The 25,621-nt window shown below is 37.6% G+C and overlaps 1 protein-coding gene across 1 annotated transcript in view; it reads left to right on the top strand.

The window, feature by feature from the left end:
* Window positions 1-25,621, top strand: part of LOC129757452 (uncharacterized) — a 171,115-nt gene that overhangs the window by 88,682 nt on the left and 56,812 nt on the right. The window contains exon 5 of the mRNA XM_055754687.1: window positions 16,894-17,378. Coding sequence (XP_055610662.1) covers window positions 16,894-17,378 — 485 coding nt within the window. The remainder of the gene's footprint in view (window positions 1-16,893; window positions 17,379-25,621) is intronic.

The raw sequence follows: 25,621 nt of genomic DNA, 5'->3' as shown, positions 1-25,621 counted from the left end.
CACGAGAAATACCTCACAATTATCGATGGAGTCTTCAACACGATACCCCCGAAGGCAAACTTTACTAGAACCATAGGTAAGGCTGAATCCTTAGATGTTCAGGCAAGAGTTTTATTGATTCAGAGAGGTTTTCTATGAACGAATCCCTCAGAATTAAGAAAAGGTGTTAACGAACGAATAGCAACTACGGTTTGAACTAAAGAACTCCGATGTATGATCTTCATTAGCGATAGCTTGAACAAGCTTTACGATGAAGGATTTTGTTTATCAAAGCTTCGTATTGTGGTTCCGTGCTTCCATTATTGCTTTACGAAAATGTTGAATTTCTCCACAGAAAACTTCTGTGTACTGGACTTCATGCCCATTTCATTGGCATCATCATCACGTACGACGAGCTCCTACGAATGAGTCTCCTATCGGGAGCTTAACTCATATGATTTGCGGATGATGTAGTCCTCTTGGCGAGATGCTCCTCGACAGCGGAAGCAAAGCTACTTCCCACAGTAGCTATCCAGGCAGTGGTAATCTGGATGCACTCCAAGTGCCTGCGTCTAACCCACCACAAAACCGAGATCACTAATCACTAATCACCATCCTGATCTCACCCAAAATAGCTACTATTGCAGTTAAACCGTGTGATATCGTGCCCAAACGCCGTGCCCAAACGCCGTGCCCAAAAATCAAAAACCTAGGGGTGATGATCGACGCCAGACTCAGCTTCACGAGTCTTGTCGACTACGTATGTAAGAGAGTGGCAATGACCACGGCCGCACTCTCACGGATGATGTCGAACTCTTCGGCAATCCGAAGTAGCAAGAAGAGGATACTGTCAGCGTGACCACGTCTATCTTGCGGTATGGAGCGGCGACCTGGAGGCAGGCCTTGGTAAGACAATGGAAGACCTGCAGAGACTTGAATCTGCGGGTTATCAGTGAATACCAGACCTCGTCCGAAGCCGCCTGCGTAGTGGCGGGCGTCATACCCATCTCGGTTTTTTAGGGGAGGATACATTTTGTCACGACAATAAAGACACGCCCAACGTACGAGTCCAACTGACAGCAGCTGTGGGTCAGCTCAGCGAGAAGAAGGTAGACCCATCGTCTGATCCTGCACAGAAGAAGACACGGTTAAGTGGACTTCCATATGACGCAATTACTGACTGTTCATGAATGCTTCATGAAGTATCACTACCGGTTTGGACATTTCGCTTCACCATATTGCCAAGATTGTGGTGATAAAAAGGTGACACCCGGACACGTGGTATTTGCCCGTCCGAGATTTGCGGTGGTACGTACCAACATACTCCGTCTGTGGGCCCGACACGACAGTAGACAACGTGGTGCAGATGATGTGTACGGATTCCAACCCTGGCATGCGGTCAGTGATGGGTTCACCTTGATCATAACTGTCCTGCAGTGGAGCTGGAGTCAACGGCAGTCCGCGAACGGTGCGTCCGGTCCCTTTATTGAAGCTACAAAGATAAGGCATAATTTCTGTTAAGTGGAGGTCATGAGTGCGCCGCAACCGTGTGTAGGATACCCTACCACCGAGGAGTATCCGAGTAGTGCCGCTTCTTACGAGGGAATAATACCTTCCTCGTAGTGGACCTCGTAGGAAGCGGGTAAAACACTGTCGGGGTTTCTCGATGCCAGGCGAGCCTCTCGAGTCGGTGTAGGTTGTCATCCCTGTCGGGATACATCCGAGTCGAAACGTTCAATGTCCCGAAAAAGGGGCCGTGACAGGCGCGAGTCCAGCACAAGCTGCTCTTGATCTGGCACAACATTTCCTGCGTAGCTGATGCCGTGGGTACGCCGCGTTTGTGAGAAGAATGATCCACCTTTGGGGAGTATCCGAGTAGTGCGATTCCCAACGACCGAAGCTGCGGGTATGGATGGCAAAACTCCTCAGATCGGCTTGTTCAGTGGAAGAGAGTGCTATTTTTTTTCGTCTGCTCCCCCAAGCTGTGCGGGGAGAGATAAATCGTACAGGAATCAAGAGTGAGATTATCAACACATAAGTGTGAGCGAGAGCATTCACATCCGCTGATGAAGACAATTCCCTTCTCCGGACAAATCTATTGCACATTGTGTTAAGGAGAAATCTTAACGCTAACACAGTTTATTTTTGGTATGTTCACGAGAAAAGACGCTGCTTTCCGAACCAAAGGTGCCAGAGGTGTCCTGATTTTGCAGGATTTGTCCCGATTTTCGAGAAGCCTGATTTCCTGTTTTTATAAAAACTGTCTTAATTATAATTGAATTTATAATAAAACAGTTTAAGGGGCTGTTCACTAATTACGTAAGCACATAGGGGGGGGTGGGGGGGTTTCACATTTGCTTACGATCTCTTACTAGGGGGGTAGGGGGGGTTTCCAAAAATCTTACGTAAGAAATATTACATTGAAAATTCATCACAGCCATACGAAACCATATTACTCAGGTTTTATTTTACTCACTACCTACATATTTATTGGTTAATGTTGACGTTATGTTATTTATCTTTTAATGTCTTTGAATTATTAAAAAAACTGCAGGTTCTATAAAATTTATATAGAATCAATTCAAACCAAAAACACTAAATCATATTATTAAAAAAAATCGTCACTTTTCGCTTTTCATCATAACAATCTTTTCAATTGAGAAATTTATAGAAACAACAAAGAAAATGGCGCGTTGTGACACCACGATTTGAATCCATCATATTTGGAAAATGACTTCATTCAGAAAAAATCTTCAAAAATCAATATAAGGCGCTTCAAATAATAAATTTCTAGATAGTTTTTTCAGTGATAGACACTACCAACTCTAAATTTTACAAAAGATTTACCAAAAAAATCCTAAAATTTTATCGCATACCGCTGAATGAGTCTGAGCTTTTAGGTTAGTTGACAACGTGGTTGTCGTTAAACATTTTTGCCCCAATTCTAGTAGTATAGAATGATATTTTTTAAAAGATTTTTATGATTTTCAGGTATAAAACATAACCATTTTTTATGGTACATTGTTCTGACCTGATCTCTCTTTTTGAAATCGGAATTTAGATTATATATTGTTTTTTCGATTGTGGGAATTTATTGAAAATTATTGTTACCCCAAACTCTTGAATAATGTTTTCTTTAACTGTTTATGACATTTCCTCTGTTGTTTAGTATAGATTGTACTTTACAAATACAGTTTTTTTAAATTTTACTTAACAAGTCATATTTTTAATATTTTCAAGCTTTTTTGAAAAAAACGTGTCAATTTCTCTGACACGAATGCCATAATGCTGGTAAAGTGTCTAAAATAAAACCTAAAAAAAAGTGTCAATTTCTCAAAGAATAAAAAACGTAAGATCTTACAAGGGGGGAGGGGGGGTTTTGAAAAATCTTACTTTGTCTTACTAGGGGGGGAGGGAGGGTTGAAAATTTCCAAAATCGTGCTTACGTAATTAGTGAACAGCCCCTAACCTCTTAAACCGATGGTAATCTTCGGTTCAGATGATAATTGAATGGCGGGTTTTCGACATAAATTACGAGCCAGCTGTTGTATAAATTAAGGAGTATACAGCACCGTTTTTTCGCCTCAATATATGCAATCTATAAAGAGCTGAGTTTCATTTCAACCTATCTACTGGTGTCCTAGAAAGTCCAGTTTTATTTTTTTCGCGGTGTCCAGATTTTTTGACGAAACCACCTGGCACTTCTTCTCCGAACGCTACCTTTTGCAAGAAGAACAAAAATCCAAATCAGCAAACAACAGTGGGCATGGTAGCAGGGGAGAAATTGTTCTTATTTTTCTACGTTGTGTGGTGGGAGTTTAAATAAGTTATTTCCTCATTCCTGAGGTGTATGACACTAGGGCGCTCTTTGTTTAGAATTCTCTTTCTTCCAATCAGATGCGAAAGCACTCACACTTGCCGTACGAGTCACTCACAGCTCGTGTAAAATCGGGTAACGAGTAGTGCACCATCAGCGAAAGAGGATTACACCCGGAAGGCGAACTGAAAACAGTGTTGTTTTCTCCCGGCTCTTTGTTGTTTGGGAGGAGCGGACCATCCATGGCTGCGGGGATAAAACTTGACATTCTTCGCAGTGACTATCACTCTCGGCGCCGGGTCAGCCATTCGAGTCGGTGTAGGATGACGTCTTCGTCGGGAATCATCCGAGTCGTTGCGTTAAGTCCCGCGCGTGTGCACGAGTCTAGGATAAGCTGGTCTCGATCGGAACACGATGGGCATAAAGGTGACAAACCTCGAATCCTAGAGATTAGAGGTCGGGCTTCGAGACATTAGAGGAGAGATCATGCCCTTAATCAACAAGAGGAGGGGTATAGGTGGTTACCTCGAGTCATTACCAGGAGAAGTCAGATCTCAAGTCTCTAGAGGAGAGATCCGGCCTTGAGTTGTACAGAGGAAAGGTACCTCAACCTCGAGTCGATGCGAGGAGGAGTCAGACTCGAGTCCATGTGAGGAGGGGTCGCATCTCGAGTCGTAAGAGAAAGAATCAGGCCTCGAGTTGCGAAGAAGAGAGGTTTATGGGGGAATCTCGAGTCATTGCGAGGAGATGTCGGTTCTCAAGTCGTTAGAGGAGAGTTAAGACTTCAAGTCTTAGGATGAGAGATTTTGCTGAAAGTGGTCTCGTCTATGAGTATTGCCTTGAAGGGCACTAGCGCGAGTAGACCTCCCACTATTGAAGGATAGTGTGTTAAATAGTTTAAGGTTGGAACTAGGTCTACGGCTCCAGTAATTCAAGGATTAGGAGGAATACACGGCGTATATCACTAGTTTTCCCATTGTACCATGAACCGAGAGTAGCAAACGGGGGGGTCGCGGTGCCTTGCCGTGCCTTGAAATACAATGCATAAACCGGAATTTACCACACGTGGTTACCAACTAATAAATAAAGATTTTTTTTAACAATTTATTTATTGAGTTAGTCTTTGGTTACATTAACTGCTTAGCAAAAGATGGTACACCGAGTTTGAAAGTTCACAACATATATCGATAGGATGGTTCCGGAGATATGCAGTACGGTGAAAAAAGGCATACAGAGGAACGGCCGTTGACGTAGTGTCTAGGGTATGTTGACACGTTCTAGTAAGTAAGTGGAGTCGATACGATTTTTAAAAACAACAATAATGAAAAATGTTTGTACTTCGGTACGCCATTTTCTAGTGAAGCCCTACTTATCGGAGCACATCTTTGCTCGTCAGACTTGAGTCGAAGTGGTTCGTGCCAGGAAAAGCACCGTAGAGCGTACCTTACGAAGCTTTGCTGAACACGTTCAAGGCGGCGGCAATGTTTGCTCTGAGTGGGAGAATTCAACTGATGCCACCCAGGCAAACTGCTTTTAGCGCATAAGCTTCGTCGAAGTCTTTGGTGTTACGACGAAAAATCCCAGGGCAGCAAACTCTTTCGTGGATGTAAGCGCTATATTTTTTTTTTTTTTTTTGTTTCGATTATAGTCGTTTTACCATCTTTATGGCATTCGCGACTTTATCAACGTTACAGTTGGCGGATCGTTATTGAACAACTATCCGGTACAACTGTGTTCGATGTTTGCTCTTGGGCTCGAACTCGCGTACATCGGCTCAGGAGACAACAGACTTGCCAACTGAGCTATATCACAAGCCCCGTAAGCGCTATATGTACAACGAAGTTAGTTTGTGTTATTGTTAATTTTCACATCAAGTTCGAGGATATATTTCACATTCTCCAAAGCCGATCCCCGCCAACTTTTAGCTGTCGATAGTCACAGCATTACTCGCACGAGTAAAAATTACTAAGGCTATGATCATTTAGTATCCGGGCACTTTCAAACGCCTGGATTTCAAAAACTATTCATTTGATCGAAAAACTTTCTATGGAGGAAATGAAGGTGGTGTTATGATATTTAATTTAAAAATATTAAAAAAATAATTAGTCGTTGATGACAAGAAATACTCTTACTTTATGATAAAATATAATTTTTGTCTTTGCACACTTTTTTTCAGTCATGTATTGATCAATTATTTTTACCACAGAGGCTAAACCTTTTCAAAATCATGATATTTTACACAAACTCATCTGTAAAAAGCAATTGGAATCTGGTTGGAACTTTTTCATGAGTAGGCATCTCGAAGAATTTGACCTCTTAAATTCGGGTTTAACATAAATTTCTTGGTCCATCAGAACACATCTATCACATTGCGTAAAACCCGGTTGCACAGATTGCGATCCATGGAACTGCTAATTTTTAGTTAATTCCTGGGTGTCCACTTGACATGCAACATTTTTTGCCTGTCAGAAACGGATTTACTGCATAGTTAAGAGGGCTGCATTCAGTTGTCCCCAATAACCATAAAGTTGTTACTATAGTTGAGATCAAGGGTTCCACTCCGATTCTTGGTTTGAATTTCGTAAGCATCCTAGAGTGGCTGATTATACTTCTCAACCATTTGGACCAAAAAAAAATCAGAAAAAATAAACAGTCCATGAGTTTTCAAGTCAAAAATAATGAATTTCCGAGGCGCAAAATGCGTTAAAGGAGCAAATTTGTGCAAAACTATTTTTACCATGGCTTTTTGCACAGTAAATATCTCAAACACACGTTAACGTAAAAATGTGAAAAAAATAGGCACAATTGTCCTTTTCATAACCAACACAACGCTAAATTTTTGCATATCCGAGCTCTAGTAACCTAGCTATCACCGAAATGAAGTTCCCGGATTCTAAATGATCATAGCCTTAGAGGCTTTAAAGGGTAAGACAGTAAACAGAACCGAAAATCTTTCTAAACAGCTTCAAGTCGTCGGCATACAGCAGTGTGTCGGGTTGAAGCGTTTGACACAATTCATTTACGAAAATTACGAACAGATGAGGTCCGAGTTGACATCCTTGCGATACTCCAGTTGGCGGGCGTTGCGAATGTACTTGATCGTGCGTTTTTCACTTTTGTGAAAGCATGACGGTGAGTGGTATGCAATCCAATCGAGTGACCAAGATGGAAAGCCTGGTCGATCCATCTTTGCTATAAGGATTCTGCGCGGGACACGGTCGAAACGGCCCCAGACAACCATTTGGTGGGTATTTTGAATTTGCAAGACAAATATACGTGTAAACATATCGTAAATAATGCAGCAATACCAGTATATACGTATAATTTTGCAGGCCATATAGGGTGATTTGCCAATCGTTGCACAGCTAAGCACTTGATTTTGGTGTTTATGCTGTATTTTAGTGATTTTAACCAAATTCATTCGATTTTTTTTTTTGTCGATGCACTCATACAGGATTGGTCAACAAGACCCAAAAGTTCAAGTGTTTGAAAAAAGTGACATAAAAATTTAAAAGATCGTTTAAAACAGCTTGTCTGTGCCCAATAGTTGCACAGGTAAATTTTGTGTCGTGCATAATGTTGTCCGATTTTTTCCAATGGTTGCACAGTTTAAAAATCAGTCACCATGAGGTCGAATAGGCTGATATTTGTTACGGAAGCTTATTATAAGATCTTCTAGTTCAAATGCAATCTAATTTTTAGACGGCCCCTTATGAGGGGGGGGGGGTCTTCCATATAAACCGTCCACTGCACTTCCCAATTCCAATTCGGCCTCAAAAAAAACACAAAGCCGCCGGTTTGAGTGTCTGGAATAGCATTTATCACACGTGAAGTTATCTCAGAAACTCAAATCCACCTCTTAATTTACCCGAAGCCATTTGAGTGGAGTGTTATTTAACCTAATTTGCCCAGTGTTGAGCCTTCTTCTTTATATGTCCTACCAAGATTAATCTTTATGTCTTCAAAATCCCATAGAATGAACTGAAAGGTATGTGGCTATTAACAGGTGAAAAAATTAGAGAACGTGATCTGTTTTTCCCCCTTTTACCCCTATGAAGAAGATCCGATTTTACAAAACAAATGTTTTAGGACTCACTTGAAAGTCGATCGATTTTTAAAATAATGAATCTCAATTTAAAACTTGAAAATGGACACAACCACGCCCAAAGTTTCAGATCGTTTTACTGATTTATGCTCATGCTATACAATTTTGTATAAGAATTTTTTTTTTTCGAAAAGTTAATTGATTTAAATATCTTTTTCATATAAATGGGTTTATTTGTAATTAATGTAACCTCTAGCATTTCATCAATCTTCAGGAAACAATCACATCACATAGATCACATCACATGCTTCCCGAGAGTTTTCCGGCTGAAAAACTGTTTTGGATCAAATTAAGTTTCACAAAGCTATGACTGTTTATTTTTCTGGATGCTAAGGGCCAAATAAAGCTTCACTTAGATGTCTCCAGTGACGGCAACTCGACGGCAGATTCGAATTTCTGAGAAAATTGCACGTTAGATAACTAATATTTCGGGTCTTCCAACCTTCGACATCTAGTTTCTGAGATGAGGGGCGTAGTTTTCCTTCTGTACAATATTTTGACAATATTAATAACAATATCAAAGAGATCGCTGTTGACATAGAATGAAATTCTTTTAGATTTGTCGTCACGAAATTAGAGAAACAGATTTTTTCAGAACAGCTTTTAGATTCTTTGCATAAAATGTTGAGTAAATGGTCGGGATAAAGAATTTCAACGAGTTTAATAATTTCAAAACTTCATTTTTAAGATTTGACGGTAGAAAAAATAAACTTATGGGTATATAAAGTGTCTTTGAATTATTGAACTAATTATTATAATCAACATTGAGTGCAAAAAATGTGAATATTCTGAGTATAAAATTATTAATTAAAGCTCAGAATTTACTAAAATTACTAGTTAAACGTAAATATCCACTTATTCAGAAAAAAACATGTCATATCAATAGACAATTCGAGTTGTTTTAGTTGCATGCAGTCAATGAACATGTTCAATGTTGTATGACAATTTGTATGCAAGAAGAACTTTTCGTATATACAAGAAATTCAAATTAGTTAGAAATGAGTTTTGTTTCAAATTATTAATTTGGCCCATTCCTAAGAATAATTGTTTGCCAGCATGAGAAGAAGCAAAGTATTTCATGAAAAAAGTTATAACAATTTCGAAATAAAAAAATCGTAATCCATTGAAAAGTATAGTAAAATTGCAGGTTTTGCTTTCAATAATTTTATGACATGTTTTTGCGAAAGTTTTAAATCATCGCACTTATTGGCTATGCAAAGCAGTATAATGCTTTCAAATTAGCTGTCAATACACTAAAATTAAAAAATATTTACCTTTTTTGAATTTTTTGTATGACAACGACTATCATTTCTGAAGTACAAGTTAGGTTTAGTTTTTGTTCACATGCAATGCATTGCAAGAACCAAGAAATATTTTAGAAATACAAAATTATGTTTTTTAACTTTCAGTACATCTCTGATGGTTGTTGAATGAAAATTTGGATTTTTCCGTACAAGCGTCCATACTAATTCAAAACACGTTATAATTCAGGACCTTATCAATCGCTTTCAAAACTTTTATTGCTATTTTTTGTGGTAAAAACAACCAAACAAAGTTATTGGAGGTATACGAATTTATAAATTGGAAATTTCCAAACAAATTTTGCAGCGGAATTATGTACAACAATAGGGCAGGAGGAGATTGAGTGGACCAATTGTTGCACGATCCAACATATTTTCTGGTTAAGTATGGATCATTGTTTTTTTTTTCAAAATCATGGTGCTAAAATTGTCCAACAAACGTTTTGTATAGAAAAATGATACGAAAAATGTTTTGTTCTGACGTAAAACCTTATTTGCCGTAGAAGGAATGTTAAGGTTTTTGTTAACAATTAGCACAAAAATCGCGCGGAAAAAACAAGAAAAAATTAAAACTGTCGTAAGATGCACACTTACCAGCAGAAAATATCACAAAAGCCTCATTTCATCAGAAAACATTCCGAATTACACGATTCAGTATTATTTTTGAGGAAAAGCTGAAAAACAGCTAAAATATTGACAATTTAAGTCATGCTGTGCAACAATGGGTTAGGGGACAACGATTGGCAAATCACCCTAGGTACATTAGCACACATATTCTTGATTTGGATTGTATTGAATTACGATTTGCACGATTTGTCATGCGAATCATTTACGACTACCATGATTCTTTTTGGAATATACTATGACAATTTACATCATCATATAGATGATTGCGGTTGTAATCTTGAAGGTCTTTGCTCAATATGCGATTGGGAATATCTTTACATACGACATTTTTTGTAACAATATGGAAAGTTTGACGACTAATTTGGTCGTCTTCTGCGACTGGAGTGCAGGGATCTCATTTTCCATCAGTTGAATAATTTTTTTTTTAAACTAGCATAAAGTAAAAAATAAAACAAATTCAAGTTTATATCCTACAATTCAATTTCAACGTTCAAGAAGTTATTGTAGTACCTGGACTTGATCCCTCGACCATACGATCTGCAGCTCATGATGGTTTCTCGACGCTATCTGGAATATATAAATTCAAGGGGGATTTGCTTCAAAGGCATTAAACCAGAAGCAAATCGTATATTTCTATAACTAAAATCATTTAAATCGTAGAACACGTCATCGACGATCTAAAAATAGACCAATATTTTGAAGTTTCATTAAATACGATTCCAATCATCGATGTCCCATTATCATAAACGATTTTATTGAACTTTTTTGTATTCTTTTACGATTGTCAGCATATACGTTTCACGAAAATCAGACATGCGAATTAATTTGCATAGGTATACGACATGGCCGTAGGAACGGGGGGGGTTTTGGGGGTTAAACCCCCCCCCATGAAGGTCCGAAGATGCCAAGTACTTAAATCATTCAAGAGTAACAATAGTGTAACAATCTTGACTCCAAAACCTCGAAATCTTATTCCAGGACCACAATTCTACAACAGTTTTTCAAAAAAATTCTCACTTGTTGAAAGTAATTGTGTCCCAAATATTGAATCCCAATAAAGTTAGACTGAGCTTACCAGATTATACGGATTTTGACCAGATTATCTCACTCTATTTGCAAAATCAAACGAAAATTTCAATTGTGTCCTTAGAATCATGTATCTTGTCTCCAAATAATTTTTTTAATCAAATTTTATCAAAAAACATAAACGATTTTTTGGAAGATTGATTTTTCTAATGACTATGAATCGCCTGATGTATTTCGAAAAAATTAAAAACAATAATCCGTGTGTTTTTCTTCTTTATTTTAGAGGAATAATTTTGAAATTTGCCTGCGTATTGGACGAGTTTTTAAGAAAAACTTAAAACAATATGCCCTTATTTCGCAAGGTTTCAGGATAAAATTGCCTGGATTTGCCAAGCCCGGATACTTGACCCAATATAAGTGTTGCATTTCAATCTTAAATGTGATGAATTTTCCATATTCAAAACTCTGAATTTCGGAATATGAAAAAAACAATTTTTTGAAATTTAAACAACTTTTAAAATTTGGATCTGAAATTTTTATTCTCAATTTATGTGCAGAGTTGAGTCATAAAAAAAGTTTCATGAGTCCAGAAATTAAAAATATGTAAAAATTTCGCTATTCACAATTTTATTGAAATTTTTCAAGTTCAATTACGAATAAATAATTGAAAAAAATCATATTGAAACCCATAAGTTCAAATTCAAATAAAAGATTTCTGGTCAAGGGTTCTGATACAAATTTCGCTTTTTGTTTTCAAATTATTTATGAACAAAATTGGCTTCTCCTAGGACTTAATTTAAAAATAAGCAACTTTGAATGCAAAAAAACTTTAATTTGAATAATTTGCACTAAGTACATATACAATTTTTCACTTGAAATTCATAGGATTTCTTATCCGGAATTTAGATTCAGGCTTAGAATTTGGGTCCAAAATGCAGAATTCAGACTTGGAACTAAAATTCAAGGTTTGTGTTCAGATTAAGCTCAAATTTAAGTTTTATGATCAATATTAAAATATCGATGTTAAAATTTCATCAGGGATTCAAATTGAAGGAGATTGGAGTTTGTTTACTTTGATTCTTGATTCAAAATTAAAATTTTCAATTTATCAAAGTTAGAAACACAAACCTGATGAAAATCACATATAAAAAATAAGATCTCAATGCATTTTAAAGAATTTGTTTTTTCAAAAATCTAGATTTTGATTTTGAAAACTTTAATAACAGGATTCAAATTATGAAATATTAAATATTAAATGATAATTTTTGAACTTGTTTTTTATCCTTATGTAAAAATTCAGCTGGAAATTTTATTTACAAAACTTACATATATTGCAGATTCTTCAAAATCAAAGGTTCTAACTTAGTCTTAAATTTTAATCGAGTTTACAAGAGTAGTAAAAAAACCTTATTTGAACCGCAAATCTTATTTTTTACTTTTATTTCTGAATATTTGATAGATTTTCATCCAATGCTTAAAACGGTTATGCTTATGGTTCAGAAACTTGCTAAAGTAAGTGAGTTTAGAAAAAAAAAATTCTGAATGAAGGTTCAAAATTCATTTTTTTTGTCTCGATTTTCGATGCAGTTGACGCACCAGGTATTAAAAAACCTATCTGGAACAACTGTGATCGATGTTTACTCTTGGGCTCGAACTCATGGATATCAGCTCAGGAGGCAACTGATTTACCAACTGAGCTATATCACAAGTACCTATATTTCTGAAAGCTTTATGAACAAAATTGGCTTCTCCTAGGACTTAATTTAAAAATAAGCAACTTTGAATGCAAAAAAACTTTAATTTGAATAATTTGCACTAAGTACATATACAATTTTTCACTTGTGTAGGCATTGTTTAAGCAAAAATGTTATTGAGAAAAAATTGTCATCAAAACCCCCCCCATGAGCCGGTTCTTCCTACGGCCCTGGTATACGATTGCATGCACATTATTACGAATCAATGCACATATATACGTTTTTTATTTCGAATTATTTTATTCATAGCACAACAAAATCTCTCAGTCATGGCTGATCACCGTATATCAGTCGTTTCACGGATTTTTTGCGAATTGTCGTACACAAAGGTCGAGTTCATATGTACATAAATACAAGTCTCTCTTCTTGTCGTAATAAAATCATGCAATGCATTTAAATACGATAAAGAATATGCCTGGACCGCACATTGTAGGTGCAGATATACGAAAATGAATATAAATAACATTCTATACGATGTAATCTGTAAAATAAAATACGACTTCTGATTGTCGGGGGCATTTAGGATACTGGGTTTGCCTTAGAGTCGTGAGAGCCCGTGGTTCATCCTTCGTCTCCACACTCCGTTCTCCTGCACGTCACCAAAGGTGTTCTTAACACTCGTCGCTCGAATAATTCGAGTGTACGCAGGTCCTTTTCGAGCAATATCCATGTCTCGTACCCGTTGAGAACAACCCGTTTTGTGAGCGTCATGAACAAGTTACACTTCGTGCGAGGCACGAGACCGCAGTTGCTTGTGGAGTGTAGTCCATAGTACTCATGACTTCCACATTCGCCACCGGATCTCACGGCTGGCGTCATTGTCTGCGGTCACCAGTGAGCCGAGATAGACATAGTCGGTGTCGACCTGGAGATAGTCGAAATGTTTACATTGTCGGGATTGTTAGAGAAGAGATCCAAGAAACGCATGTTGTTGTTTTGTTTACCACAAATTTTGTGTAAACCAGCGGAAGGTAACGTTACCACCAACACTTGAGGTGTCAGTCAGCAGGAGCAATGAACAAATTGTTTGTGACAAATTTACAAACGGGAAGTTTTTCGGACTCAGTATCAGAAACCGTCCCATTGCACCCAAGGACCCAGACCAGAGTAATAAACTGGAGGGGTACTGAGGCCAAAAACCAATAAAAAAAAAAAGCTACATGTTCTGAAGAAGTCAGTTGTGCTAGCGATTGCTATCGCTGCTATGTGCAGTTTTTCTCTCATACACTTTTTTGCACACAGATGCATACATAAACGTTAGACGCCCATTTAATCACGACGTGGCTGTCTAATTTTTTACGGTCACCGCTGCACATTAGAGTGGAAATGTTGTTACTTAAACAATCGAATCAGAATTTAACAAAATCATTTCGTTTGAAATGCGGGAAAAACTTACACGCTCCTTCTTTCAAACTCAAAATTAAGTTGTTTTGGTTCAAAACAGCACTTCAGTGGCAACCCTCAACTTTGAGTTCGACTGGACAATCTTAAAACTAAGTTCTGATAAGCATTCTCAGCTTCAAAGCTCGGCAGCCAGTTTTCATTCAAGGGTTGTTTATTTTTAGGGAAATAAAGGAAGGTTTCAAATTTACGGAACCGGAAATTACATTGCATTGCAATTACAGAGCGCCGGAAAGTTTTGACACTCCCGGTCAAAACTGTAAAATGGAAACTTCCGGATGTTTCTTCCAACCTGAAATAACATCCGGGAGTTTCCGGACATTCCAAGCCGATCACCATATGATAAGAATGACGGACCCAATTTTACGTTGACATTGGCGTTCATTCCGTTATGACGTTCCTTCAAAGTCTTCCGGCAATAGTACCGGAACGACAAAATATTGCGACGTGTTTGTTGGTTGCTGATCTGGTTCAAAGTGTACTCGCTAAGTGTTTTTAGTCCAACAAAGTAAGTTCAATATTGAGTTCTTAAGGTCCAACTCAGGTTTGCTCCCTCGCCGATGAAAAAAAATCCGTTTTGAACCATCGCAGGGAGGAAAAAGGGAACTTAACTTAATGTTCATAAAGTGTGATACGGTCGAAATTTGGTCAAGGGAAAACGCGCGTAAATTGGTGAAATCGTTTATTTAAAAAATCAAATTTAATTTCTTTTTCAAGTTTAATTAGTATAAAATTCAGAAAAAATATTGAGTTAGGCTTCCGCTTTTCTAAATCCGAATTTCCGGGCCTTACGCTTAATCCCTGCCATCAGATTTTCTACAGCTACCTTGTCCACCTTCTTCTCCAAAGAAAGCCAGTTAGCCTTGAACTGCTGCTCGTCCTTAGCAGTTTTTTGGTCTTCTTTAGGTTCCGCTTGACAATAGCCCAGTATTTCTCAATTTGGCGGAGCTCTGGCGTGTTGGGAGGGTTCTTATCCTTGGGAACCACCTGCACGTTGTTGGCGCCGAACTCTATGGCCTTTTTACCGTAATGGCAAGCTGCCAAATCCGGCCAAAACAGTACGGAACAACCGTGTTTCTTCAGAAAAGGCAGCAGACGTTTATTCAAACACTCTTTCACGTAAATTTCTTGGTTGACCGTACCGGAAGCTATGAAAATGCTGCTTTTCAAGCCACAGGTACAGATGGCTTGCCAAACCAGACATTTCTTCACGAACTTTGACAGTTTCATGTGCTTGAAAATATCTGCCACCTTTCCCCTTACTTTTGCCGTATAAAACTCCTATCCCGGATGCTGCTTGTAGTCGGCTTTGACGTAGGTTTCGTCGTCCATTACCATGCAGTCAGACTTCGTCAGCATCGTCGTGTACAGCCTCCGGGATCGCGCTTTGGCCGTCGTATTTTGTTTATCATCGCGATTTGGAGTCACTTCCTTCTTGTAAGTCGATAGTCTGGCTTGTTTTTTGGCTCGATGCACAGTTGAAGACGATACACCCAGCTTATTTGCGGCATCTCGGAGAGAGAGAGGTTAGGGTTTCGCTTGAAACTACCGGCAACTCTCTTTGTCGTCTCAGCGGCTTCCGGTTTTCGATTTCCCCACGATCCAGACTTCCTGGCTGTCGACAAACGTTCCCCAAACACTTTAATTACATTTGTAACGGTTGATTTGGCAACTTTTAGCGATTTTGCCAGCTTTGCGTGCGAGTAGCTCGGATTTCCGCGATGCGCGGGCAAAATTTTGATACGCTGCTCTTCATCCTTGGACGGCATTTTGACAACTGAATTCCAAAATCAAAATAGGAGCAAGATTTTACACACACACACCTTCAAAATGAGCGGTGTTCAGGTTTTTTAAATGCAAAATTGAAAGAAATACGTCAAGTTGATATTGACCAAATTTTGACCGTATCACCCTTTAGAATCGAACTATGTTTTTAGCCTCAGTCCAATTTAATTTTAAGTTTTAAAAAGGAGCGTGTAGCATTATTTGTAAATTTCCATCTTAATATATCGATTATTGACCAGCTTTTTCCTAGAAGCGTTGTTGATCTAAGCAGAGATGTTAAAATCGCGAGTCTACATACTCGCATTTTGCCCTTCTTTGCAGAACGATTTTATTTCGTTAAACTCAATCTGCAATGATGCTATCTAAAGTTCAACTCGGAAAGCATCAGGAAGTAAGCTTCGGGTAAACTCGGCAGGAGTAAACAGCAATCGGGGGAGAAACATCAGCGAAGCAAACGAACAGTTCAGCGAATTAAAGAAAAAATCGTTTTCGTTCGGCAGCCGAACACATCAATCGGACAACGCATGGGGGCGTGGCTAAAAGTGATAGATACAAGGGAACGGGAAACGAGCGAGAGAAGGGTGCGAGGAATGTTAACTCGGTCCGTCGGGCAACGATCGCTCGTGAGCATTCGTGTACGGTAAGCTTCGTTCTGTTGTTTCATTGGTGTGATTTTATTCCTGCGAGGAGGGGAAAACATCAACTCGGAACTGTTCTCTTCGTTTTGTGTGCAATCACGTCATGATTGGAACGAAGATAAAATCAATCTGCACACAACAAGTTAAACTCGGAAAAAATCAGCCGAATGATTCTTTCCGAGGCGAGTTTAAACACCGCTGGATCTAAGTTGATCTAAGTCTCTATTCCAAAACAACTTTTTCGTTTAATCAGATTGTTAAAAGTTTTCTACAAAATTGTAAGTGCTGATTGACGGATTTGTAATGTGGGAATTCATCCCAAATCATCAAGCGCTCTCTTGAAACCTCATTCGAGAGTGTGTTCGATTTACAAACCATTAATTAACCACACACCATTCACTATTATCCTTGTATCTATCTTCCCACACATGACCCCCACGCATGGACTTCGGGCAACTAGTGCAAATTAACTATTCCATCAACGCAGTGTCCAGCTTCGACAAAACCTCAGCCCTGGGCTCAACGACGACGATGGCTCGTTCCCACGAAACCAGCACCGGTAACTGCTATTTACTGACGGCGCCCGGTTCTCAGAATTTAAATCCACACTCACCCGGATCTTCATCGCTGGGCCATCTCGAGCCACAGCCCACAAGCAAACGCACCATCTTCAAGGGAGGGCGATCCAATTGTGGTGGCGGAGGCGGAAAATCCGGAAAAACCACCTCGATTGCGGCCATCGCAAACAGCAATAACAATTATTGCTACTCCTCACCGTACGGCAGCAAAAGCGTTTTTCATCATCCCCGGAATGGAGGCGGCGGAGGCAGCACTACTTTTGGCGAGAATGGACCCAGTCATGTCTTTTCGGTCGATGGCAAAAACTCCTGCCAATCCCGGCCACCGCGGATGGTCCGTTTTCAGGTGCTTAAGGACTTTATGGAGGTAAGCGGATTTCGACGCCGTAGAACACGAACAAAAACCATTCCAGGGAATAATATGATGGGAGAAGAGAAAATCATTATCCACTTGGTCATAAGCCAAGTGACAGACGGGAAAAGGAAAATAAGAACCATTTTGTTAGATGGTAAAGAGGAAAAAACTTCTGTTCCTCTAATTTGCTGAAGGCAGCTTAGAGCATCGTAAAACCAACATAGCAAAGCAATCAGCTCACTAAAGCGAGTTGATTAAATTTTTAATACCCATTGAGCTAGATTGTACATTAAATCATTCATCATAGAAACGTGAGGATAACCGTCTTCTTTCATACTTTTACACACCATTTTTCACTTTCACGACAGAATTCTGAACAGAGAAATTGTGAGCATATCAACGTCTCCATCATCTGACTAATAGAAACACTTTTCCATTCAATTATTGGCAATTAAAATCAGATATCTCGTTCTTTGTGCAGCTCAAGTCTAAAGTCTGCTTCATTTAATATTGGAACACAAACAATTGCGTGTAGTTCAGTCATTTATTAACGAATTCATAATTGGTTTTTCATACAAATGTAGCATTTTCTTCACTCTTTCATAAAAAAAAATTAAAAAAATTATTCATTGCTGTTTCGAAGAAATTCTCGTACTTTTCCCGTAATACGGCACATTAGGCGGCGCACACCCTTTTCGTCCACCGTTTTGGCGATTTGATTCCACCAGTTCTTCATTTGAGTCATGTTCCTAACAAGTATTCCCTTTGCCTTAAGCCTCCGCTTCGTGATTGCCCAGTATTTCTCTATCGGCCGGAACTGGGGGCAGTTTGGGGGGTTGAGGTCCTTCGGTATTACGCTGACCCCGTTCGTTGCGTACCATTCCATAACCGTTTTGCTGTAATGGCAGCTTGCGAGGTCAGGCCAAAACATTACTGGACGGTCGTGGGCACGAATAAACGGCAGAATCCGTTTCTGTAGGCACTCTTTTTTGTAGACTTCTGATGTCATTGTCTTGTCAGTGAGAAAGACTTTGGTTTTCTGTCCACAACTGCATATCCCCTGCCAAATCATGTACTTGCGGGCGAATTTATCCGCAAACACGAACTTAAATTTTGCAGGTACATCCCCCCGAGCCGTCGCCAAATAAAATTTTTGACCTGGGATTTGCCCAAAGTCCGCCTTCACGTAGGTCTCATCGTCCATCAGAATACATCCGTCGAACTTGGTCAGCACTTGGTCGTACAGCTTTCGAGCACGGATTCTGGCCACATTGTTCTGCTTCAGCGTCCGATTTGGCTGTTTGCTGGCTCGGAATGACCTTATTCCTTCCCGGAGACGAATTCGTCGCACCGTACTGTGAGCGGCCTGGAACTTATTGGCCAAATCGCGGTCTGAAAGATTGGGATTCCTCTTGACGGCCTTGATGACTTTCCCACGCAGTTTCCGGTCGACAGTTCCACTCCGACGCTTCGAATGCGGCTTCCGAGCCGTCGTCAATGTTTTCTTGTACTGCTTGATAACACGCCATACGGTATTTCTGGGCATTTTAAGCTGTTTAGCTAGCTTCGATGCCGACAACAATGGATTTTCAAGAAAACTGTGCACAATTTGATCTCTCCGTTCGGCTTCCATGGCGGTTGATTACAAAATGCTATCGTTTGGTGTTATGACATAAATACATGGTGAAAGGTAATGAATTTCCCGACACGTGGGTGAAAAAAGTTTCCAAATCCGTCCACAAGGAGCGCCACAATGAGCAAAAGAATTTGTTCCAATATTAAATGAAGCAGACTTTAGTAACGAAATGCATCTGTCAAGAGGAAGAATTAAGTGGACAGTATTTGAAACGTTTATTTAGAGATGCCTACGTTTTGGGTAAAAAAAATTTAAACCTTCCTTCTTAGTTAGAGTCTACAAATAAAAACCGAACTGTATCTTCGTGATGCTAAATCTCAGAAATGGTTAAAGATAAATTAAGCGCTCTATTTTCAACTATAAAATAAATTAGTATCAGTCAGTACAGTTTATTTCCTAAAACATCCGTTTTATATGGCACATGAGTAAAATAAATGTGGAAATTGTTCTTGGTTACTAACTTTTGTTACTGACCAATAATTTAACAATCTTTATAAAATTTCAGGGATTTTTTTTCACTTTTTCCAGAATTAATGGTGCTGAAACTCTCATAGTAACTTGAACGATCCACTTGAGTTGGCCAAACAAGTTTAAATTTGGTTTGATGCCTCAAGCCAAGGATAATTTCAACTACGAATACAGAAAATGAACAAAAAATCCAGAAATATTACAACATGAAAGCAGAATAGAAACTGTCCTCAGGTCCTCACCACAAGGCAGCATTTTTATAGACATGCAGTTGTACTTATTTGTCATTTGTCATGCTAAATCGATTTACTACCCAAAATGAATAAATATATTCCTAGTAATCACAGACAAACCGATACCACACGTTAGTTGTCAATTTTGCTACATCGAAAAGAAACCAAAAAAAAACTTTTTACGAACTTGTCAACGAGCAGTTTCGGTGAACTGTGGAAAATTATTGCACACATTTACGTGCCGGCTAGACACCGCAGCTGCGGCACACTGTAAAGTTTCTCTCCGGAAAAAGTGCTTCATTTGTCATGTGTTTGCTTTGAGAAACATCCTTGCAAAGGTAGACCAGCTAGACTTTGAACACAACCATCAGGAGGGCCAAAGATCAGCCGAAATTGCTTGCCATACTTTGTCTGCTTCATTGCCAAAGTTTTCTGGAACCGTAAACATTTTACTACATCGATCAGCTAGCAGCTCGTACACTAGGGTGTGTCAAATTTCTGAAGGTCAAAATAGCAAAAGGCTAATAAGTTTCTTTAATGGTCCAAATGCACATTTGAATTTTTGTAGATTTTAAAATAAGAATAAAGTACCTACACTTGTTTTGATTTTAGGTTTTTCATGGAAAAATGCGAAAATTTGATCAGAGGTTGGCACTTTTTTGGTTTTTCTTTAAGAGTTTTATCTCATACGATGCCGAATAAACTTCAATTCAGTTTTCGGGGTAAAACTTTGCCAAAATCTGCAAAGCGGTAGGAGTAGAAAAGAAAGACAATTTCACCTTACTGAAGTAGTTTTCACATCATTTTCAAAGCTTCAATTCAAAACATTTTCAACAATTTTGTAGAAGAGTCTGGATAGAGAAGAGGGGGTCCTAGTACATGTTTTGCATATCTCGAGAACAAATCTTTTTTTTTTGCGAGATTCGAGAACAAATTGAGCAAATGGAACTGGATACGAAAAATGATTCTATGATTAGTTGACCCCCCCCCCTCCCCCCCTCCTTCTTGTAGTGGAGGGAGAGGAATGAAGTAGTGGAACAAGATAGGAAGTGAAACATGATGACAGTGTAACCAACTTTAATTTCATGGAACGAAGAGTTGACAAGTAGCGCCAACCGAATTTTAGGCGACTATTCATGCGAACGCGAATGCGAAGAAAGTAGGGTAAATTATCTTGAGCGGAACTAGTCGAAATCTAATCTTGAGCGGAACCATTTACTTTTCTTAAGATCTAGGAAATAATTATTTATGAATCTTATCGAAATGTGTCGAACGGACGAAAAATTTTTTAGCATGTGGTTGCTCTGTTAAGTCTTCTATTGTGCGTTATCGTTCGATCGATGGCTAGGTAGATTTCTTATTTTCGTTTTGTGCGCAAATTCCAACTGGATTGAGTTGTCGCCTACGGTCAACGGTCAGAAATCTTGGCCTAACTATTTTCGATTATTTGAACGATGTTTTGTAATTGATTTTTTATAGCCAAATTATTTTTTTTTATTATGAAGAGAAATCACCGTGAATTTGTTTTATGAAATTAATTTGCGGCTTTATCGGTGAGGGTTAAAGAGTTGAAATGAAAGACTGATAGAATATCAGAAGAAAACTCTAAGGTGGTGAAAAGAGCGAAGAGCATTTGAAATAACACTTTTCCAAGATTTTTTCCTTCAACCTTCGTCATTTTTGCTAAAATTTATGGAATGAAAAAAATAATGTTATTAGAAGCTTTAAAAACATACACGGAAAATAATAAAAAGGTAAAATTTACCGAGATAGCAAGGTGAACGCTCGTGAGAGCCAAAAAGTAACTTCTACCTCTTCGAGGTGAAACTCACCTTACAGCGAGGTAACATTTACTTGAATCGAGGCTGGAAAAAAGGTACAATTCATCGAGAAAAAAGGTGAATCCAAAAAAGGTAAATCTTACCTCGTAGCGAGGTACCGTTCACCTGAATTGAGCTCAATTAAAAAGTATAATTCACCTAGAAAAAAAGGTAAATCTAAATAAAGTAAAATTTACCTCGTAGCGAGGTGAAATTGACCTGGATTGAGCTAAAAAAAACGGTACAATTCATCTTGAACAAAAGTAACTATTTGCGAATCCATTTTTTGAGGTTGAGCTGTTTTGTCGTTCAGAAGGGAAGTTTTGTTTCGTGCCAATATGAGAACATCGGAACAGAATGGTATGTGTTTTCTTAGTTGTGCTGATTCTCGTTATTACTATTATTATTAAGTTTATTAGAGACACTTTACCAATCCTGGGATATTCGTGTCTTTTAAAATTAGTTTACAAATATGTACTTACAAACTAAATAAGTTCAAACAATTTTGCCTCTCTTACAAATTTTATCACATTATTTTCTTTCTCCGTATCGTTGATCAAAACTTCATAAATAGTTCCAGTTATGTTGAATTTTTTCCAAATATCCTGGTAACCCCTACAGTCGACGAGAATATGTTGAACATTTAAGAGACACCACAATAAGAGCATGTTGGCGGGTCTTTTCGTTCAAACAGGTATGAATGAGTAAGTCTGGTATGTCCAATGCGCAGTCTGGTCAAAACTCGCTGTTCGGAGGCGCATTTCCGGTCAACATATTTAACTGGATATGGTTTGTTGATTCGAAGGAAACATCGTGATTGCCACCAAGTTGTTATCCATTTGTTCCAAATTTGGGTTCTCGTAATAATACTTTGCTTTTGTTTCAGATCGGCCCAGCTTCGAGGTGTATTCCACGTCATCTCCATGTCGTATCATTCCGGAAAAGCCAGACATGACTGGATTAGTGGCCATTATGGCGCGGAAGAACGCGAAGCCGAATTGCCACGAGCCTGGCGAATAAAGGACTCATCTCAATAATATAATGAATAGTCCCTATTTTTTTTTAAATAAATATTAATTTTTGAATGAATTTTGTTTTCATTTTTATTGAAGAAACCAACCAAACCCACTAGCATTTACCTTTTAAATCAGTGAATGGGAAAACGGTGTTATTATTTTGCTAGGTGAATTGAAAAAAGGTAAAATTTACCTCGAAAGAGAGGTGGAAAATAATCACCTCGCAAAAAGGTAAATTTTACCTTTTTTTATATTCCGTGTACGCATTTCAGCTGCAATTTTCACAAATCTATGCTGACTTTGAAAGTTAATGGATCAATGGAAGAAACTATTTGACAGAGAGATGTCACAACTAGCACGTAGAGCTCACGACCAGAAAAATGACTCGTATAACATTTCAAATACGCAAAACCCGCAGTTGGTTCAAACCGAGAAAATCATGTTTGAGATTTCAGAACATGTTAAATTCAAAACCTATTAAAAAAAATCTAAAACTTTTTGTCCCAAAATATTATTGCTTACTTATTGATCGTTAATAACCAAAAAAACTGCATTTTCTCAGTAAGTTTCTTATATTTCCGAATTTAGCCTATTCATAGTTTTGGAATAAGAAAATATCTGAGTACATTAAATAATATTTACTAAACCTTTATGGCTATAATGCAGGGCTGTAGAAACAATCGGCTCATGGGGGGGGTTAATGACAAGTTTTTTCTTATAAAATTTTTGTTTGAACAATACATACACGTATGAAAAAAGAAATATGTACTTTGTACAAAAGATTTTAGTTAAAGTTATTTATCATTAAAAGTTATTTATTTTTGAAAATAAGTCCTAGATGTTGCCATTTTCTATGAAGCTTTAAAAAATATGGGGACTTGTGAAATAGCTCAATTGATAAGTCTGTTGTCCCCTGAGCTGCAGTCCGTGAGTTCGAGCTCAAGAGTAAACATCGAACCCGGTTGTAAAGTTTTCTAATAATGCATCGTTGATAAAAGTCGCGAATGATGTAGAAACGTCTATAATCGGAAAATAAAAAAGAATTTGAACGCTTCATTAAAAATTTTTTTTTTTCTCTCACTTAAATAAGCAAACTAATTCTTTTAAACTACAAGCAAAACCATTTCAAGCATGGGTGAAAAAGTATCAAATATTCAAAAATAAAATTAAAAAATAGGTTCACGGTTCAAATAAGGTTTATTTTCTATTCTTGTAAATTTGGTTAAAATTTTAGATTTAAGTAAGATCATTTGATTTTTTGAACATAAAATCAAACTTCTAGCTGAATTTTTAACCTGAGGATAAAAACTAATATCAAAATTATCATTTATTATTTATATTTCAAAATTTAAATCCTGTGATTAAAGTTTCCAAAATTAAAATCTAGATTATTTCAAAAACAAATTCTTCAAAATGAATCCAGATCTCATTTTTGTATGTGTTTTTCATCAGGTTTGTGTTTCTTAACTGACTTTTATTGAATTTAAAATTTTATTTCAGAATCAAAGTTATGAACCTGCGATCTTCCTTAATTAGAACCCTTAACGAAATTTCAACATTGATATTTTAATACTGATTATGAAACGTAAATTTGAGCTCAATCAGATTACGAACCTTGAATTTTATTTCCAAGTCTGAACTCTGCTTTATGACCCTAAATTCAAAACCTGAATCTAAATTCCAGATAAGGAAAACTATGAATTTGAAATCATGAAATGAAATTTATATCAGAATCCTTTACCAAAAATCTTTTATTTGATTCTGGATAAATTGTTTTTATGATTTTTTTCATAATTTTTTCGTAATTTAACTTGTGAATCTAAATAAAATTGTGAATGATGAAATAGCTTCACATTTTAAAATTCTGGACTCATGAAACGTGTTTCATCTCTTGAAATAAATTGAGGATAAAAATTTCAGATCCAAATCTTAAAAGTGGTTTGAATTTGAAATATTTGACGTAACATTTCATAAGGGTGAAACTACCAGTTAGCTCGAAACGAGAAAAACGTGTTTGAAATTTCGGAACATCTAATCAAATCCTTTTTTAAAAATCGACCACTTTTTGTTCAAGAATATTAAGGAATCTGCATTATATTCACTTATTGTTCGTTGGTTATCAAGAACTTTCACTTTTTCGAGTTTCGCCCTTTTATGTTTTCGATTCCAGTTACGCCTGCATGTTTCGCCCAATTGATCGGCCGTTTTTGTTTTGGTTTTGAAGTTTCGCCCTTTGGTCCTACACGAAAAAACTAATTAGCCCGTTTGTTCACACATGATCAACTCAGTTACGCCTATTGGCATTACACGAATAGAAAAATAAACCCCATTTTGAACCGGCGTAACTTCACGTTCCAACGAAAATACATCAAAAGGAAGTTTCGCCCAATAAACTTTTATCAAATTTTTGAAAGTTTTTAGTGATTTTAAGATGAAATCGCGTTTATAAGGTAAAATGCAACCGCGTACATCCGGAATGATCGTTAACTCGATTTGTTTACATTTGGTAGTTTTGCCCTTTTGAAATGTTACGCTATACATTTTCTTTTCATATTCCGAAAATATGAGATTCGAAAACGGAAAATTCATCATATTTTAGATCCAAATACAACACCATACCAACCATACCAACCAATGATGATCCAAACTAAAATTCAAGAACAATAAACTGAATACTTACTAGATATTTTTCCGCAAGTATCCGGGCTGGGCAAGACTGGGCAATTTTTTTCTTGAACCTTGCGAAATTAGGGCATATTGTTTCAAAACTTTCTCCAATATGCAGGCAAATTTCGGAATTATTCCATTAAAATCAAGAAGAAAAACATGTGGAAAAATCATTTATGTACATTATGACAAAATTTCTTTAAAAAAAATTATTTGGACACAAATATAATTCTAAGGACTCAATTGAAGTTTACGTTTGATTTTTCAAATAGAGTGAGCAAATTTGGTCAAAATCCGAACAATCTGGTGAGCTTAGTCTAATTTTATTGGGATTCAATATTTGGGTCTCAATTACTAACAACAAGTGAGAAATTTTTTAAAAAACTGTTGTAAAATTGTGGTCCTGGATTGAGAC

This window comes from Uranotaenia lowii, chromosome 1 (assembly GCF_029784155.1).
Source record: "Uranotaenia lowii strain MFRU-FL chromosome 1, ASM2978415v1, whole genome shotgun sequence".
Classification (NCBI taxonomy): Eukaryota; Metazoa; Arthropoda; class Insecta; order Diptera; family Culicidae; genus Uranotaenia; species Uranotaenia lowii.
The sequence above is the reverse complement of the archived record's forward strand: the minus strand, read 5'-3'. Positions and strand labels throughout refer to the sequence as shown.